Below are 17,262 nucleotides of genomic sequence, written 5' to 3' on the forward strand. Positions count from 1 at the left end.
TAAACTTTGGTTTTCAGCTGAGCGAGGCGGTGGAGGGAGTAACCCGGTGCTACTCTCTGAGGTGAAAAAGCAAATAAAAATAGGACTTTAAGGACATGAAAGCAAACCAGTGTACTTTTAAAGTTCATAAAACAATTTCCCATCAGCCCCACTGAGAGCCCCTCTGTCCTCCGCTGACTGACGACCGTAGATAGATAAAACCATGATCACAGCTCTCAGTGGCCTCGCAGAACAATGTGGCATTTTTAAAACCAAACATCTGGTGATGAAAGGAGCAAACGCTGAACAATAATCTCTCTCTGTTTTATGACAAACTAAAGCTCGTACACTGATTTAAAAACAGAAAAGGCCACTATATTCAATTCAAATGTATTTGTATAGCGCAGTTTACAACATATGTCATCACATAGTGCTTAACAAAGTAAGGCATAGACCTTACAAATGCAATATGTTTGCAATATATCCGAAAGTCTGAAAAATATGAAGGACATTTCGGTAAGTCTGAGGCGAAGAAGAGTATCAGAGCAACTGTTCAGACAATACACATTTAAACATGTGATCCCCCACAGGATTACAAGAACCAGCTAAATATTGTATATTTTCAGGTAATATGTGTGATTTTGGAAGCCTTTTGTTTTCTAACAGGGTTTAAATGATAAAGACTCTGTGATTCAGAACCAGGGGTGCTTGTAGCACAGGGGGTCATTTTGCAGTTTCTTTTTATTTAACTGTTATTTTAAGCTAGATGTTTATTCACTTTCATTTAAACAACACAGTCAAGAGAAGACGTAGCTCACATAGACGTATAATGACAAAAAGAAAAAAGACACAAACAAAAAACAGGCAGATGCAACATTATCCTAAAAATAGTACGCGCATAAGTTTAAGGGCTGTTTTAAAGTAATCTCACTACATTAACGATTAGATATTTGTGTCACATCTGGCACAGAGCGAGTCAATGATCGTGTTTCGTCGTCTAACTGTGAACCAAATCTCTCATGACTTCACATTATCTTCGCTTTCTACCATATCTGACACATTAATGCTCCCCGATAGCTGCGTAAAGGCGCCACAAATCCCTTTCAGAAGACAAGTCATCTACTGAATACCACAGCTAATGCTCCTCTCTCTCTAATCTACTGGCTCATGTTGCCTCTGAATGCTGGATTCTGTTTCTTGATGAGACTGCTGTGGGAGATTATAACCACCAAAATATTCATTTTAAGATCCAGGAGCAACTGAACTTCCAGTATTTTGTGTATTATTTGTGAAATCTTGCACCAAGAAGGCTATGAAACAACTATGCTTGTTTGTGTACACAGGATTGTTGGTGGTTGCTGAAGCACAAATAAAACAAAAACAGACTTTATGAGGGACTTTGGAAATGATATATCTTATTAATCTCAGGCTGCATATGGAATCTGTATGTTTGAGAGGAATGAAAACAATTACATGTCAACCACACAAAGTTAAACACCATTTCTGTGACTGTGTGGAGCTTTTTCCAGGAAACACTGGAGATGTGCGTAAAGCTGACGGGCTTCTCGTCTCTGAGGGAAGCGGCGGTGTCGGGTCCTCCTGCTGGGTGATTCAGCTCAGCTTAAACTGCAGCACAACACATCGCCCAGATGGCTTCCCTCCAGCATCCACAGCTCGTGTTCTCCAACAGAGAAGGCAGCTCTAATTTAAAGCCCACATAAAGATCTGGGGCAGCTCACTGCCTCTGTTCTACATGGATGTGCTTATGATGACTGTAATTCATTGGCTTTATGGTTTATTGGATGTATTCTGGCCCAAAATGCATAATTGGGTTTTACTGTAAACACCCCTCCCCTCTGCCGGTGGGCTTTGAAACCAGCTCTGGATGTGGCTGGCGGAGAAACGTGGGATTGTTTGGTATGTGAACGCAACTTGGTTTCATGAAACAGCTTTGGCTCATGCTGTACATGTGGCCTTTTCTTTCTACTGGGCACAAACGTGAAAATGTGTTCATTTGCCAAATTAGAAACTACAGATGACCTGTAATGTCCTTCGCTGGCTACCTCTCACCCAGTGCATGCTGGGATAGATGGCATCATTCCACGACGGTGAAAGATGTAAATGCTTCAGAGGAGGCATGAACAGGCCACAGAGAAGCTCAGGTTACCTGCTGACTGGAGAGAAACATTGTAATGTGTGATTCAGGCCACAAGAGCTCAGTGTTGTACCGCTGCAGAGGCTCCGGATGAAGTGTGCCTCAGATAATCACAGCTGCAGCATCTTTGAGGGCACAGAGGTCATGTCCTGTTGCTTTTATTGCTGAGAATCTTGGAGTCAAAAGTGCAGTTTGCAATTTAAAATCCAAACAGTAACTGGTCTGTAAAGACAGAAGCAATGAAAAAATACAGGTGTTCCTACACTATCCCACCCTCTGGGTTTTGCCTCTCAGTGCTCCAGCTTGTACTTTACAGCCTGCTACTATGAGCTGGACTGTCTCATAGATAGATCCTCTATCCAGGCCATGTGTCCCTACGGCCGTTGCAGTGGCCTCACAGTCAGGCCCTGTGTCCTTCAGACTGGCATTTTGAAAGCACAAATGTTTTAGTGGGTGACTGTGGCTCAGGTGGTTGTCCTCTAATCACAAGGCTGGCGGTTCGATCCCCAGCCCCTCCACAGTCAAAGTGTCCTTGGGCAAGACACTGAAGTTGCTCCCAATGGACCATCACTCCCCACTGTGACCTCAATAATAAACATAAAGCAGAATTATCACCTTTTTGACATCAACAAAATAAAAAATGTTAAAGGCTCTGTTGAATTTCATAGAAATCTTAAAAACCTGATGACTCTTAGGCAAGTTCTGCAGTGTTCCAAAACTATATATATATATATTTTACAGTAGTAAGATCAGGATTTCATAATAGGAACTGCTAATTCAGCCATTTAACCACATTTCCCAGCAGGAATGGGAACGGGGATCCATAAAACATAATACTTAATGTTCCTTGTAAATGCTTGCAAGTCTGTACTGGTGAACACTTTTAACATTAATATTGATATTGCAGCATTGCATTAGGCAGCTCCATCTCCACTGTCTTCATAAGTATTGTGTTGTTTGATGGCTTCCTTAAATGAAGAGTTCATGATTTTATTCTAATACACGTTTCATCATCATCAGACTGACACGTACAACACTATTCCAGCGTGATGCACATGACAAGAGGCCGTATGATTGACAGCTAATCTGGTACATGCGGATCATCTAAATGTAATACCTGGCTCGGCAATCTTTACCCAGAATCACAGACTCCACCTTTTATCGTTTTCATAACAAGGAGATCTTTTCTATTAGTTACTAGACAGTAATGTCATAGTTACAAATTATATACATACATCATTTTTTTTAATACAGTGTGCCCATTTAGTCGAATTGTTTTAAACTGTTCTTGTCGTCATGCTCTGTTTTTATCCAGTTAACTGTGGCATCAGTGTCTCCTCTCATTTCTAGAAGCGGAATGTATCCTGTATCGTTTCTAACATTAAAAGTGCCTAAAGCAAATGTAAATAAAATGTGTACCTTCAATGTAAGATTTACCGATGTCTTCTAGTTGTGCCTTTTTCTTTTAATTTTTAAGACCTGCAGATTCCCTGATACCTTGATATTTTGGAATAGTGTGTCTTAAAAGGGAGGTGATATGTCTGATGTATGGTTTGAATAAACATACAGCCATAACAGACCATGTGAGGCACACATGTAAGAATGATTCAGAAAGTATTCAGATGGCACAAATTTATTGCGTTGTAAATTGGATTTTAATCTATATTATAGGTCATAATGACAATTCAAAATCTGATCTGTTTGAGATGAAAGGGTTGAAAGTCAAATACAGAGGCTCTTGAAGAAGATAAAGAAATCTTTGAGAACAGTCTCTCTTTAGAAGATAAACTGATGACCCAAAAATATCAGCTGTCAGCAGCAGAAAAACCAAGACGACTGAACACACAAGCCACAACAAAATCAATAATGACAACAAGATGAATGTGAATAACGGTAAACAGCAAAGGTTTAGTTGCTCCGTAACTCAGACCTTTATTATAGTTTAACACACAAAGCACATTGTTTCGTACGCTCAGTTCAAGTATACTGTTAGTATACATAATGTAGCTGTTCAACATGTACTGTGCCCTCAGAAAACAGAGGACCAGTTTGATAGCACCATTACAAAAAGTACATTAAAACTGGATTCACACACATTATTGTAAAAAAGAATGAAACAGGGAATAAAAACAATGTAACTTTAACATATGAATTACTGGTGTGTTGTTTTTGAAAACTGCGAGAGGAGAAAAACAACACATCTGTAACAGACCGTCTAACAGGGAGAAATGTGCTCTCTCTGTGCTGAGAGGATGCGATCCGTGTCGCCACAGGATAGAAATCACCTCCTCGGTCCTCGTGAGGAGAACATAAAGCAGTGAGAGGAAGTGGCTGAAACCTTCCTTTAATTGACAGCATGTCACTGGAGGATAGTCCTGGTGTAGGAAGACTGAAGACTCCTCTGGACTGTCTTAAAGCACATATCATTAATATTTTTACTATTTAAAAGAAGAAAAAGGTTGTTGCAGAAACGTCATAAACACTAGATGCATCGTACCTTTGTGGACACACACAGACCCTTGTGGACACCGTGGACGAGCAAAAGTGGAAGCTACTACAGTAGTATAAAAGTAGTATAATAGAAAAAAAAAAAAAGCTGCATGTCCATGATGTCCGCAGATGTCTGAACGCACCCACAAGAAAGTATGATAGAGGCTTAACACTGGCCTGAGTCTTTAAGCTGTACGGTTGCTACAGCTGGTTAACTAAGCTGGTTAACCTGCTAACTGCCCTGCAGGCTGGAAGCTCAAACTGCTGGGGTGACTGGTCTTGTCCTGTACCCTGCACATGGAAATGAATGTTATCTAAAAAAAGTGGCACAGCAAAATGAATCCTAAAATGCTAAAACACTATCTGACTGGTAAATCACAATAGCTCCAGCAGGTTCTCCGAGAAACCTGCTGATGATTACACACACAGTCCGTTAGCTAATTAGTTAACTTGGCTTTGTTGCTAACAGAATAATAACTTAACAGATAATCAGACATGTTTCGGTGCAGTTAATACGTCACCACCAGAGGACATTAAACTGGAGAGTGTAGTTCAGCACAGCTAATTAGCAACGATGGCACACCGGCTCATCGCCTCATTCTTTAAAATATTTAAGATGGGTGTTGCTATCAGAGAGTGGTTCAAATTTGGAAGTCTCAAACCCACTGTTTCAGTTAACTCGATACAACAAATTTGTGCCGTTTTACTTTCACTTAACTGTAACCCACTGGAATGAACCGAGATTAGTGGTACGTTTCTCAGTTTTACATGATGACGTGGATAGGCCTTTATGCGCTTAAAAGACCCTCTCTGAAGTTAACAGCTAATAATTCATCTGTGTGTATCAAAGTCACATTATTAGAAGGTTTTTCCATGAAAATGATCCCTTCCTGCCTTGAAATGACGTAAATGTAACACTACACTTGGTTCCTCTAACATCTATGAAGTCCCTCTCTCTCTCTTCACTCAGCCCTCCTCATTCACTACTGATGAAGCAAACCAGCTCACCGAGGACTCAGTAATTTAGCTCAAACCGGATACTAACAGGATTGGTTCCATAGGTTTGTTATGTATGAGCCTGTCTTTGATATGCAGTTTCATGATGGAAATGTTCAGCCATGCTGGTGCCAGCATAGAAAAAAAACACCATATGGACATGTTAGGAAATGTGACGGAGAGGAGAGGGTCTTTAAAAAAATGTCACTGGCTTTATGCAAGGAGAAGTCTACCGTTCATTCACAGTCTCATTTCAGCATGGCACTGTGGCACTCTTCAAAATGAAAAACCTTATACAATTAATTTAAAGAAGTCTGATAAAAACGTAACTCAACACCAGGTGAAAAAGCAGTCGTTTACTGCCAGCTGTGGCTGAAAGTTTCAAGTTTGTTTAGCATCTAATAAAACTCTGCTGTGGTCATACGTGTTCTGTCGCACCTGCAACCACATCCAACAGGGACATCACAAAGCACCACCTGGAGTACGCCTGTCCATCACCGCAGCAAGGTGGGAGTTAAACCACTGGAGGGCAGCAAAAACAAGCTTCTGATGTTATGTGTTCAGTTTTTAAGGATCGCACTGCTTTCTAGCATTGGGCGCTTGACAGGTGTAAAGTACCCAAGACCTCAACTTTATGCAAATGAGGAGCAGGCAATGAGGAGCAGGCAATGCAATGCAACGCTACCAAAACACACTGCAGAGTGGCTCACATAGACAATGAATGGGAGGCGCTGAAGTGATGATGGACACGTACCATGAGACGGTGTTAAGGTGCTCTTTAACGACGGGAGACGTAATGAATGTAAAGGTGAAAGAAAAAAGAAACATGAGTTTCTCATATTAGCTTCAGAAACAAATATTGCTACATATAAACAGGAAAGCTAAGAATATTATTTATGTCTAGGATAAATGAGCTCGCTTCCACCACACCTTCACAACACCAAAGGACAGTAGTGCAAATCTTTTTGGATCGTGACTACAGTCTAAGCCCATTTACTTTAGTTAGATCAGTGAAGAAGATGCTCCAATTAAAAGAAAAAAAAGGCCTTTGGGCATTTTAAGGCACTTTAGTATGTCACGTTTCAGCCATGGTAGATTAGTCTTGCAGCTGAATCAGGCAATTAGCTCTTGTAATTGGTGATGAACGGGCTGTTTGCTTTTTGAGGACTTGCTTCTGCCACAGTTTATTTGCATAAACTCCTGAAGAAGTAAAGCGTGTGCTTTCACCTTAAATACCCGACATGCAATAGAAACACTTGTGTAACATAACCTCAGTGTATCTGGACTTCAGTGTGTAAAAGGCACTTTGTGAAACTGTTGAAAAGTGGAAGAAAAGGACCTGCACGGTTACACACAGGCAGCTGCTGCTGTTATCGATAATTTCTCTCAATCTTCAGGCGACCTGGCACAAACATCCAAACTCTCCGGGGAGAGCTTTGAACAAAGATACACTGCAACAGAGTGCTGTTAAAGTGCTCCATTTAAAAAAAAAAAAAAGCTCATTCTAGATGACATTCCCCGATGCTGCACCTTGTGTAAAACACTGCCTCGAACCTGCAGGTTTATTCAGCACTCATGAAAAAGTAAAAGGTCTCTCAGTCACAGAGCACGCAAAGAGCTTCACCAGTCTCTTGATCTTAACCAAGGAAGTTGGAAGCACTGGTAAAACAGTAGCTGCCTCTGTCTAGACAGGAGGAGGAATCAAATATTCTTTCTGCTGAAGGGAAAAGGGGGGTGGAGTGTCAAAGAAAGCTGCTGCTTCATGGATGAGGGGAACATAAAAAGAGGTGGTTTGACCAGGACATAGCTGGCAGGAGGAATCCAGCACAGATTGAGGTGTGCAGTGGTTGGAGGGCTTCAGACAGTCTTCCTGCTGGAGGGAATGGCCAGATCACTCTTCTGCTTCTTCTTTACCTGTGGGTCACCTGGTTGTTGAGGAGGCCTGGGAACGTCTGTTCTGTTTCAGTGCTTAATGAGCCACCTAGCAGTAGAGCAGCAGACACAGACAGTTACCACCCACACACTTTGTCCTTGTTTCACATCCCACACCAACAGGTCCGTTTGTTTTCAGATTGTAGATATGTAGCAGATTTGGAAGGTATCTGGTTGGTTCTCTGACATGCCTACGTTAAAAATTAAAAGTATACGATTGCTGATTCCCAAACAGCGGTACTTGTGCCCATCTGAGGGCTTTTGCAGTTTTCAAGAGGTATACAGAAAGATTAGTGCCACTCATTAAACATAAAAATTACAAAATGACATTTTAGAAACTAGAATGTCACCATTAAGTCAGTTGTAACTGCTGAGAGTCATGACAACAAGGTCAGAAAAGCAGAGAACTGTCTGCTGACGTATTGGACAATCTAAATGTTTCAATAATTACCTAAATGCAAGCTATACATAAAGTTGAAATCAGAAGTTTACATACACTGCATAAAAGACACATAACCCTTTTTTTTTCCCTCACTGCCTGACTGATTAAATCAGACTAAACCTTTCCTGTTTTAGGTCAGTTAGGATTACCAAAATTACTTCTGTTTGCTAAATGCAAGAACAAAGAGAGAGATTTTTTAGACCTTTTTTTTTTGTAATCCTAACTGACCTAAAAGAGGAAAAGTTTAGTCTGATTTAATGTCAGACAGAAAAAAAGGTTATGTGTCTTTTCATACAGTATATGGAAACTTCTGGTTTCAACTGTAGTTGCCTGAAAGTAATAAATTAAACAGTTAACTAAATGTTATGAATAACTAGGTAAGTAAATAATAGCTGGCTGAAAAAGGATTTGTTCCAGTATTTAATGCTAGCTAAAAGTGATGGCTAAATGGTTTAGTTAGCTAAAAGCAATGAATATATGGTCAGTATAGACAGCTAGATTAGCTGTGATGTTAAAGCAAAAGCTATGACTGGCTAAATGCAATAGATGCAAAAATTACAGTTGTAAACTAAGATAATGTGTAAACTTGGGTATGACAAAATGAATACCAAACTGTATTACAGGAGACTTGAAACTAGCAACTGAGACCATAAAGTCATCAGAATAATGTTTCCTGATGTAGTAAACGAAGTGAGAATTAGGACAATTTTTCTTATAGACTTTTATTTGTCTTTGGCTGGCTGGCTTAAGACACTTGAGCACTGGCTTCACTTTCAGACCTGGAAGTTATGTCTACTTCTTTTGTACCATCTGTGGTTTCAAATCTGTGTAGACTGTCTTAACATTTGCATTTTGTGCTACATCTGACTTCTCTATAGTGAAATCATACATCCTGGAATATCTGCTGCTCGACTGGACAGACCAATTTAACTAATTCTGAAATAACATATGGTAGTTTATCAGCATTTCAAAGACACAGATAGTCTTCTAAACCACAGCAGTGTCCTACCGTTATGGCAGCTGTACATCCACACACGGTGGCCATCATATCGACATCTGCATTTCATGATGTTGTTGCTGTAGTCCGACTCTGGTACCTCATAGTTTGGATTAATTATAATCTATAGGAAAGAGGACAGCAATGAGTCGGGGATATTGACTGAAAGACACAAACGCATTAGAGTAGATTCAGAGAAAAAGCTACAGGACATTGGAAACATCACCTGGAAAATGTAATCCCCAGGTTTGAGCTCGGTGATGTCAATCCACTGGCAGTCGATGTCGTGTCTGTAGGTATCCCAGCAGCCCACGGTGATACCCTGCTCTCCAAAATTAGCACACTCATACCTTTTTTCAATACCTGCAATAACAAATAAAAACATTTCAGCAAACAAACCCTCTGAAAGCATTTGATAAAATGTTAAAGCTGATGAATCAATTTTTTTAGCCACTTTGGATTGGAAGAACAAGTTGTAACCATTTATGTTTGATGTGCTTATACAGTTGTTGGTGTGCACTTATATATCCTACTGACAGAGTTTATTTGCCATTGCCTATCTGGACACTTTATGTATTCAATTTTCAGTTTAATTCAGTTTTATTTGCATAGCAACATATGTCATCTCACAGCACTTAACAGAGTAAGGTGAAGACCTTATGAATTTAAACAAGAACCCAACAATCCAAAGTTGCCTTTGGACTCCCTCTGAGCAAGATGTATGTAAATCCACAACTAATTCTCTCTTGGTCTCACGCAGCATCTGAGAAAAAATATCTGACTCCTTGGTTACTAAATTCTCCACCATGTTTTAAAACTAGCTGTTGACATTTTCTGTTCTTGCTGCAGATATATGTAAACAAACAGTTGCCTTGCGTCTGGAAATGAGGTTGATACGAGCAGTGAACCAAAACAGTAAAGTAGTGACCTGTTAAAATTAAAACAGTGAGCTAAAAGATGCTAAAAAGCTCCTTAGATCTGACTGGAACTGCAGAGTTGCTGAATTATTCTCTGTAGGTTTGTTCCTAGAGATGACCCCATTCCGTATTACACACAGTCATTTGGTCCACCATTTGAATACAGAAGTATTTGATGCAGTTTTAAAATGCTATATTTAATATAAATAGGGACTTTTGCCACATTTCCGAAAAGTATAAGTAAAAAACAGTCCTGTGGTGGTTCTTACCTTCGTCACACTCAGAGTCCTCCAGGCAGAAACTTGCTTTGTGTCCTTCTGCCACTTTGGTTCCATTGAGGCTGAACAGATCGTAGATGGTGAACACCTCCATGCTGTGATAATGCCTACGCACAGACAGAAATGCATTTTTACAAACCTACTCAGGCTGAAAAACAGTCGTATGTGAAGTTGATTACTGCTGCTCTGGTCTCCTGTGCATCAAGATCCTTAAAGATTAAAAACTAAAGTTGCACATTGACACCTGTAATTCACGGCACATCTTGTAGGTAGTATAATCTCTTTTTAGGGGTTCTGCCAGTCCTGACAAATGGAAAGCTGGTAGCCGTATGAAGCTGCCAACAATTTTCTCCAGTGAAGACGGGAACCACAAAAATGTGGGAGTTTTTGCAGCGCAAGTAGCTTTAGCTCAAAGTACGCGGTCAATTACAAGGCAGCGGAACATATGGATGTCTAATTTGAGATGTGGTTCCTGATTCATCCAAATGTCTTCTTTAATTATGTGGCTAAGCTATGAAGTAATGTCTCTCTTGATGAAGTCAAATCTCATTGTTTTGAAATCTTATTCATAACAACACGTTTTACTAAAGTCATAATGATTTACAATGAAGCTGCGATTTATGTTTCTAGAATATAAACTGAAAAGTTGCACTGTGTGATGAATGTGTTTCAGTGTGCGCGCTGTTCAAGGAGAGCTGCACTGGCGTCCTTTCATATTTGATTTGAATTTTAAGCTCAATAATTTATATCAACCACGATCAGATTTTTTGTCCTTTGTTTTCCATGAGTTAGATAAGAAGGTCAATATAAATGTCATGTAATTGTGATAAGCATGCAGCTGAAACCAGGCTGTGTTTGGCCTAGCTTAGCATAAACGCAAGGAAGAAAATTTAAAAATACTAGCAACACCTCTAGAGCTCAATAATGAACCGATATTGCTGTTGATTCGTATAAAAATGTAAAGATGAAAACACAGATTCATAAATCCAGCTGTCATGACCACTGTATGAAGAAGATTGCTACTGTGAAATGACTGTATGAATAACTCAAGTACTCGATGCTGACCTGTGACAGTCGTGCCACACCCAGGAGTGTCTGCCAGCTTTGGGCCGGAAGTCGGACTGTCCGTTGTTGTGAATCTGGGAGGAGAAGCGCAGCAGGCGGCGGTAGGAGTTGGCCGGTACCTGGCTGGACGTGGAGGACAGACAGTTCTCCTCGTACGCACACTGCAGCATGAACATGGGCCGGTCCTCCATGTAGGTGGTCTGCTCCACCACCTGAGGGTTCAACACCAGGTCGGGAGCCGCTGTGGACGGGAGGATGTGATTTAAAAAAGAAAAGAAAAAAAATAAAACCCACAGAGAAGCAGACAGAGACAAAACAGATTTAGAAACAGAGAAATGGCTCTATACAAAGTAAATGAGTGGTTTCTGTTTCAGACTGCACAGCCCTCTGGTGACTTTCAGTTATGCAAACATTTCTCTGAGGCAAAGCTTCTTCTGAGCCAGAAATAATTTCATTTGTTGAATTAAAACTCAATGTGCAGAGCAAAAGAGTGAACGCTTTTTAGTGTGAAGTGATAAATTGCATAGCAAAGGCGCCAGTCAAAGTATAATTAAAAGTGGAAATGTCAATTACTTCTTTCCTTTATTCATCAATTCATGGCCAGCCGGCGTTCAGGATCTCAGAGGGGCGGCAGGCAAACTTTCCAGATGCAACATTACATGACTTGTCAGCACACTGCAGCCACATTAGAATTGCAATATCTTACTCTCTGAGCAGGAGACACCGGCGGCGTTGCGTCCGCCTCCTTTAGGGCAGCTGAGGTGGGCTCCGTGGTGCAGGCAGTGGGACAGAGACATCTCGGTTCCAGAGCAGCGAACACCACTCATCACCACAGCGTCCGCGCCCACCTGCCCCGGCCAATACCACGTTTCCTGTGGAGGAGAAGCACGGTTCAGATCTGACATGAGGGCGATGTTCACGAAACATCCACACACTCACTACACTTAGCATACACGCATGAACTGGGCAATGTGGAAATCCTGAAGCAAAGTTCACTTAAATACAACTTTATGATTAGATTCCACACATTTGCACAGATATTGGCCTTTAAAAAACTGCGGTCTACTTTAAATATGAAAACGGTGCTTCCCTGATCACTATCATTCATTTTCTTAAGTATTTCTGTCAGATGTGCTTGAGACGGAATACTGAAAAACATTCTGTGTGGGCGATGAATGTCATCAGAATCAATACTTTGGTACCAAGTCAATGCTGAAAGTACTTGTTTTTCTGTGGTGCTGTTGATGCTGCAGGTTTTGGACATACTGGACAATAACAACCACATGTGGAATGGTGATAGCTATTTGAGGATATATATAAAAAAATATCTGGAGATGGTTGTATTTGAGTCAGATTATCAGGGACATGTTATGGACAACCAGAAGCCAGAATGCAGTGTATCAGAGCATTTGGAACAAACAGAGGAAACAACTCAAACTTTACAAAGCAGAAGTCAGGTAAGTGAAGTCAAACATATTATGTTACAACTTTTTGTGCTGCTTGATACAAAAAGAAAATGTGCAAAGTTCTTATTTTCTATGATTAATCTACCAGAGAAGTCTATCTGATGTAATTTAACCTGATTTAAGGGTTCTTGAATTTGATGTTGTTTTCATACACGAGACAGAGTTCGTTGACATGCAGGCTCCACATGTGCACAGCAAAATTAGCAAGGAACAGGAGAGAAACACTGAAAAGAAAGATTTGGTTGCAAAGAGAAATGGGACATCCGTTAGGTGGAGATACTTCAGCTGCAGAAGGGATGATGTATGAAGGTAATCTGTCAGCAGTGTCCTGCTGTCCTACATGAGGCGATATGATTAATTTGTTTGACCATTTAAATCAGTGCTACCAAGCTCTGTATGATGAGTGCAAAGCCAGATCTGAATGTCATCCAAAGCAAAAACCTATTTCAGATTACTTTATCTGTGTTACATGATATGAGAGAGAAACCACTGATGTGGAAACTTTTCACCTCATTAAGTATGCAATTTTTTTTTTCAAGTTGTCATCCCAGAGCTGCCTGAAAAATGCAGCACACAAGTGGAAGCACAGCAATCACAAGTGGAACATTATGCAGCTGCAACAGGTTTGTGGTCAAGCTGGACAACAGAGCTCTACATCAGTCCTATCCAGAGCTGTAAAATAAAAATGATTACTGCACTCCCTATTAATAATTATTTTCATGGTCAGCACAACCCTTAAATAGTTTTTTTTTAAGTGACAGATGGTGCTATAACACAATGAATTGCCGCGAAGGAAGGTGAGTGCCCCCTCTGACCACTAGAGGGAGCACCCAGTCCTCAAATAGCATCATGGATGGGACATTATATTATGCTGATGATGGTGTATCAAACAGATCATTACATTGCGACTTTTTTCCACGTTGTACAATGTTATTACCTGGTATGTATTTATTTCCAAAAAGTGCAACTTTAACTGCCAAATAAGGGCTTTTAAAATTATATTCCTATGTCTCTGATGAAGTAAAAAACCTTAGTAAATGCACTCTATTACAGCTGGCCGTCCTTCCATATGTATAATCACGCAGCTCTTGATTTCACAACTCTGCAAACACTTTCTGCTAGCATGAAGCCCCTCCACCTCACCTGCTCCTACCATCACCCTGCTGCACTGTAAACAGTGTTTTGGGTCAGCCAGTTCACACCCAGGCCTTTCCTAACGTCTTACATGTGACGGCAGTAAGCAGAGGTAACAGAAGGCCGTTTGTCCTTCTTAGCCACCACATATCCACAGAAACACAGGACAGAGGATGTATGGAGGTATGTAGCTACCAATAATAATAATAAAAAATAATCAAACTGATATCAAATCATTTACTTTTCATGTTGTTTTTTTTTCTGTGTGCATGATTAATTACAAAAGTAAAATAAAAAATTAAAATGTATAGTAACTGTCAAATGAAAATTACAACTCTACTGACATAGTTTTCAGCTGCTGTAAGATTGTATCTTAAAGAGAAAAAAAAAGAAGTTAAAAAATGTTAGAAATACAAGCGTATCCTGGTTAAAAAAACAAAAACAAACAAACAAAAAAAAAAACAGTTTTGGTCTCTATAAATTATTTTCCTGTTCATGACCAGTGTATGGCGGTGATTTTTTTAATATATACATCACTAATTCAAATTTTATAAAGGCTAAAAGTTGTGCATTAAATAAGTGTTTAGTCTGACTAAGGTGTGTGCAGTCATGTCCACCTACAGATGTTTGCATGGTCTTCCATTTTGCATTTTTAAGTTTGAGGAGGTTAATTCTTTTTAACATTATATCCCTAATCTGCTTGTAAGTGGATATAATTTGCTATGGGCAACAATTTGGAGTTTTAAAGTATGAACAAAAACAAAAAAAATGTAAGTCAAATTTTTGTATAAACCTTGCACACACAAGAGGAAAATCTAATTTCTGTGATTTAGTCATTTCATATTGGCACCTACAGACGGCCATAAAATGTAATCTATCCTATATTTTCTATTCTAGAGGAACAGATACATGTTATTAAAGAAAGGTGTACAATAATGCTTGAATGTTTGCAGTAATGACAGCAAAAGTGATTCTTCTTTGTCGAAACGTGTTCTGTTTAGTTTCAGCGTAAATACACTAAAATTGTAAATGTACTCTCTCACCATCTCATTAATATTCTAAAAAAAATAACGTTCCAGTTATTACTCATCCGACAGGACAAGTAAACAGCTGCTAGTTGTCTGCAGATTTTTTTTTCAAAATCAAATAAGCTTTGATGGAACTACTGACTTTAAAGACGTTGGCGTGACCACTGGGACTGGAAAATGAAAAGAAAAAGTCCCACGCTAGCGAGTGAGACTTTAAAGAAGATTAGAATCTAAACCAAAGAAAACTTACTGACTGCTATTAAAAATATTACTAGTCAATGTTGACTGTGATTTAATCCAGTAGAAGAAAGTTCTACTGTTGATAGTTGAAGCAGGGACAGTCAGTGATTTTTTTCTATTTTGGTTTAATCAAGGGCATTTTTTTGCAGCTAGCATATAGCAGTGATCCTCTGGATACAGTCCGGATAGAAAACAGCTCTCACATCAGCTGCTTTTTCTCTTCCCTAGCTCTACTGAGCCAGATCGACTTCTACATTCCGCCCCCAAATGAATATCAAATTTTATTGCAGCTTTTTTTTATCTTTTTATCTACCTGTTTTTGTGCAATCCAAAAAAAAAATGTCCAGACATCTGAGTTCACTCTGTGCTGCTGTCTGGAGAAAAAACTTGCCGATTTTGTACTTGGCTACTATTTTGCACCGTCTATTTACTTTAAGCTGTTTTTGTGGTCTTTGGTACGTTACTGCAGAGTGGGTAAGTACAGGTATATGCAAGCACACAGGTAACACTTTATTTTACAAGCCCCACACATACAGCAGTGTCCTATCATTTCCTAGGAAGAAACTAATATGCAACTATCAATTCAGAAGGTGGTCGTTGCAAATATAATCCAGTGTTAATTAACCAGATTTGTTACATTTGTACAGTTCCAATTTATTGATTTAAAGTAAGCGATAGAAAATCCTTAAGTGGCTTTTAGTTGCTGCACAGCAAGTCGGCTAAACACGCAACAAACATCTATAGAGAATGAGTGAATGTCCAAGAATAAACTGATAATTTATACTCACATGAGTTATATGAAGCGGTTCTTTTAAATGAACTTCTCACGAACTCAACACAACAAACAAAACTCACATTTTCCCTGGGCTTAAGAAATTGTTTTACAGGAAACGTCCCATGGGTCTCTACTTAGAAACTGTGGCCTCGTAAACTAAAGATGCAGATCTTGGAAAAACAAAAGTCTCAGAAAAAATCATTTAAACCCTCCAACAACTGGAATGTTCTGTTGAGAACAAACCTCAGCAGGCTGATTTCACCCCCCCGGCTGCAGTGACTCGTACCTGGAAAGCATTGCTGGCGAAGCCCAGGCCCAGCTGTCTGCAGACCACCATGGCCTCCATAGTCCCCCAGCCATCGCTGCACACCGTCCCCCACACCAGAGAGCCGTTTCTCTCCATCAGCACCTCCACACGGCCTTCATAGGGGTTACGGCCTCCACTCAGGCGCAGCTAAGGGTGAAAAACACAACAATAAATATGTAGGCTTCTGTTGCATGAATCGGTTATGTTTATAGCGATACATTTTTGTGCACGAAGGCCAAATGAAAGCTGAGAAAACCTATACAAGACATTCAGCACCAGCAAAACGTTTGGAAACACTTACTCATCCAAGAGTGTGTTTCAGTTTTGCATTTTTCTGCATTTCAGAACTAAAATAACAAATTTAGCTTTAGGTAGTGAGAAAAGCAAGCCTAACCACTGAGTGAATTTATACAGTAGATTTGCCAAAGTAGCCACTATTTGCCCTGATGGCAGCTCAGTTTAACTGCTGTGGTAATCCATACTATTGCACAAACCATTTAACTATGTAAAGAAAAAAAAACACACCATCATTATTTTATTACAATGAGGTCAGTCAGTTAAGAAAATTTGTAAAACTTTTTCTTGAGTTTCTCAAACTGTGAAGAAACTGGTTCCCTTACAGACCACCTCTGGAAAGAAGGAAAAGAGTTCCCTCTGCTGCAAAGGAGACGTTCATTAAAGCTCACAAAAAATTAACAATTAACAGCACCATAGATTAGAGCCCACATCAATGATTCAATGACACATCTAAACGACATCGGTTGGGAGACTGTGTGAATCAGAGACTCATAGTGGAACTGCTGCAAAGAAACCACTACTGAATGAGCCCAATTAGAGGAAGAAAAGTGCTTGAGCTAAGAAACACAAGGAATTGACATTAGACCAGGAGAAATCTGGACTTTTTAGTTCCAGCTGCCATGTCTATGTGAGACACAGTGAATGTGAATGGATGGTGTCTCCATATGTGGTTCCCATCATGAGGCATGAAGGAGTTGTGATTGTGTGGAGGAGCTTTGCTTGTGACACTGCTGGCAGAATTCAAAGCACAACTTACACAGGAT

The 17,262-nt window shown here is 39.8% G+C and overlaps 1 protein-coding gene across 1 annotated transcript in view; it reads right to left on the reverse strand.

Annotated features, from left to right (window-relative positions):
- Positions 1 to 4,041: 4,041 nt before the first annotated feature.
- The window catches only part of loxl2b (lysyl oxidase-like 2b), a 51,910-nt gene continuing 38,689 nt past the window's right edge, over positions 4,042 to 17,262 (reverse strand). The window contains exons 8-14 of the mRNA XM_008276950.1: positions 16,181 to 16,348; positions 11,958 to 12,123; positions 11,252 to 11,492; positions 10,178 to 10,293; positions 9,218 to 9,354; positions 9,004 to 9,115; positions 4,042 to 7,601 (exon numbers count right to left, since the gene is read on the reverse strand). Coding sequence (XP_008275172.1) covers positions 7,531 to 7,601; positions 9,004 to 9,115; positions 9,218 to 9,354; positions 10,178 to 10,293; positions 11,252 to 11,492; positions 11,958 to 12,123; positions 16,181 to 16,348 — 1,011 coding nt within the window. The 3' untranslated portion in view covers positions 4,042 to 7,530. The remainder of the gene's footprint in view (positions 7,602 to 9,003; positions 9,116 to 9,217; positions 9,355 to 10,177; positions 10,294 to 11,251; positions 11,493 to 11,957; positions 12,124 to 16,180; positions 16,349 to 17,262) is intronic.

The sequence above is a fragment of the Stegastes partitus genome, unplaced genomic scaffold, assembly GCF_000690725.1.
Source record: "Stegastes partitus isolate 25-593 unplaced genomic scaffold, Stegastes_partitus-1.0.2 Scaffold84, whole genome shotgun sequence".
NCBI lineage: Eukaryota > Metazoa > Chordata > Actinopteri > Pomacentridae > Stegastes > Stegastes partitus.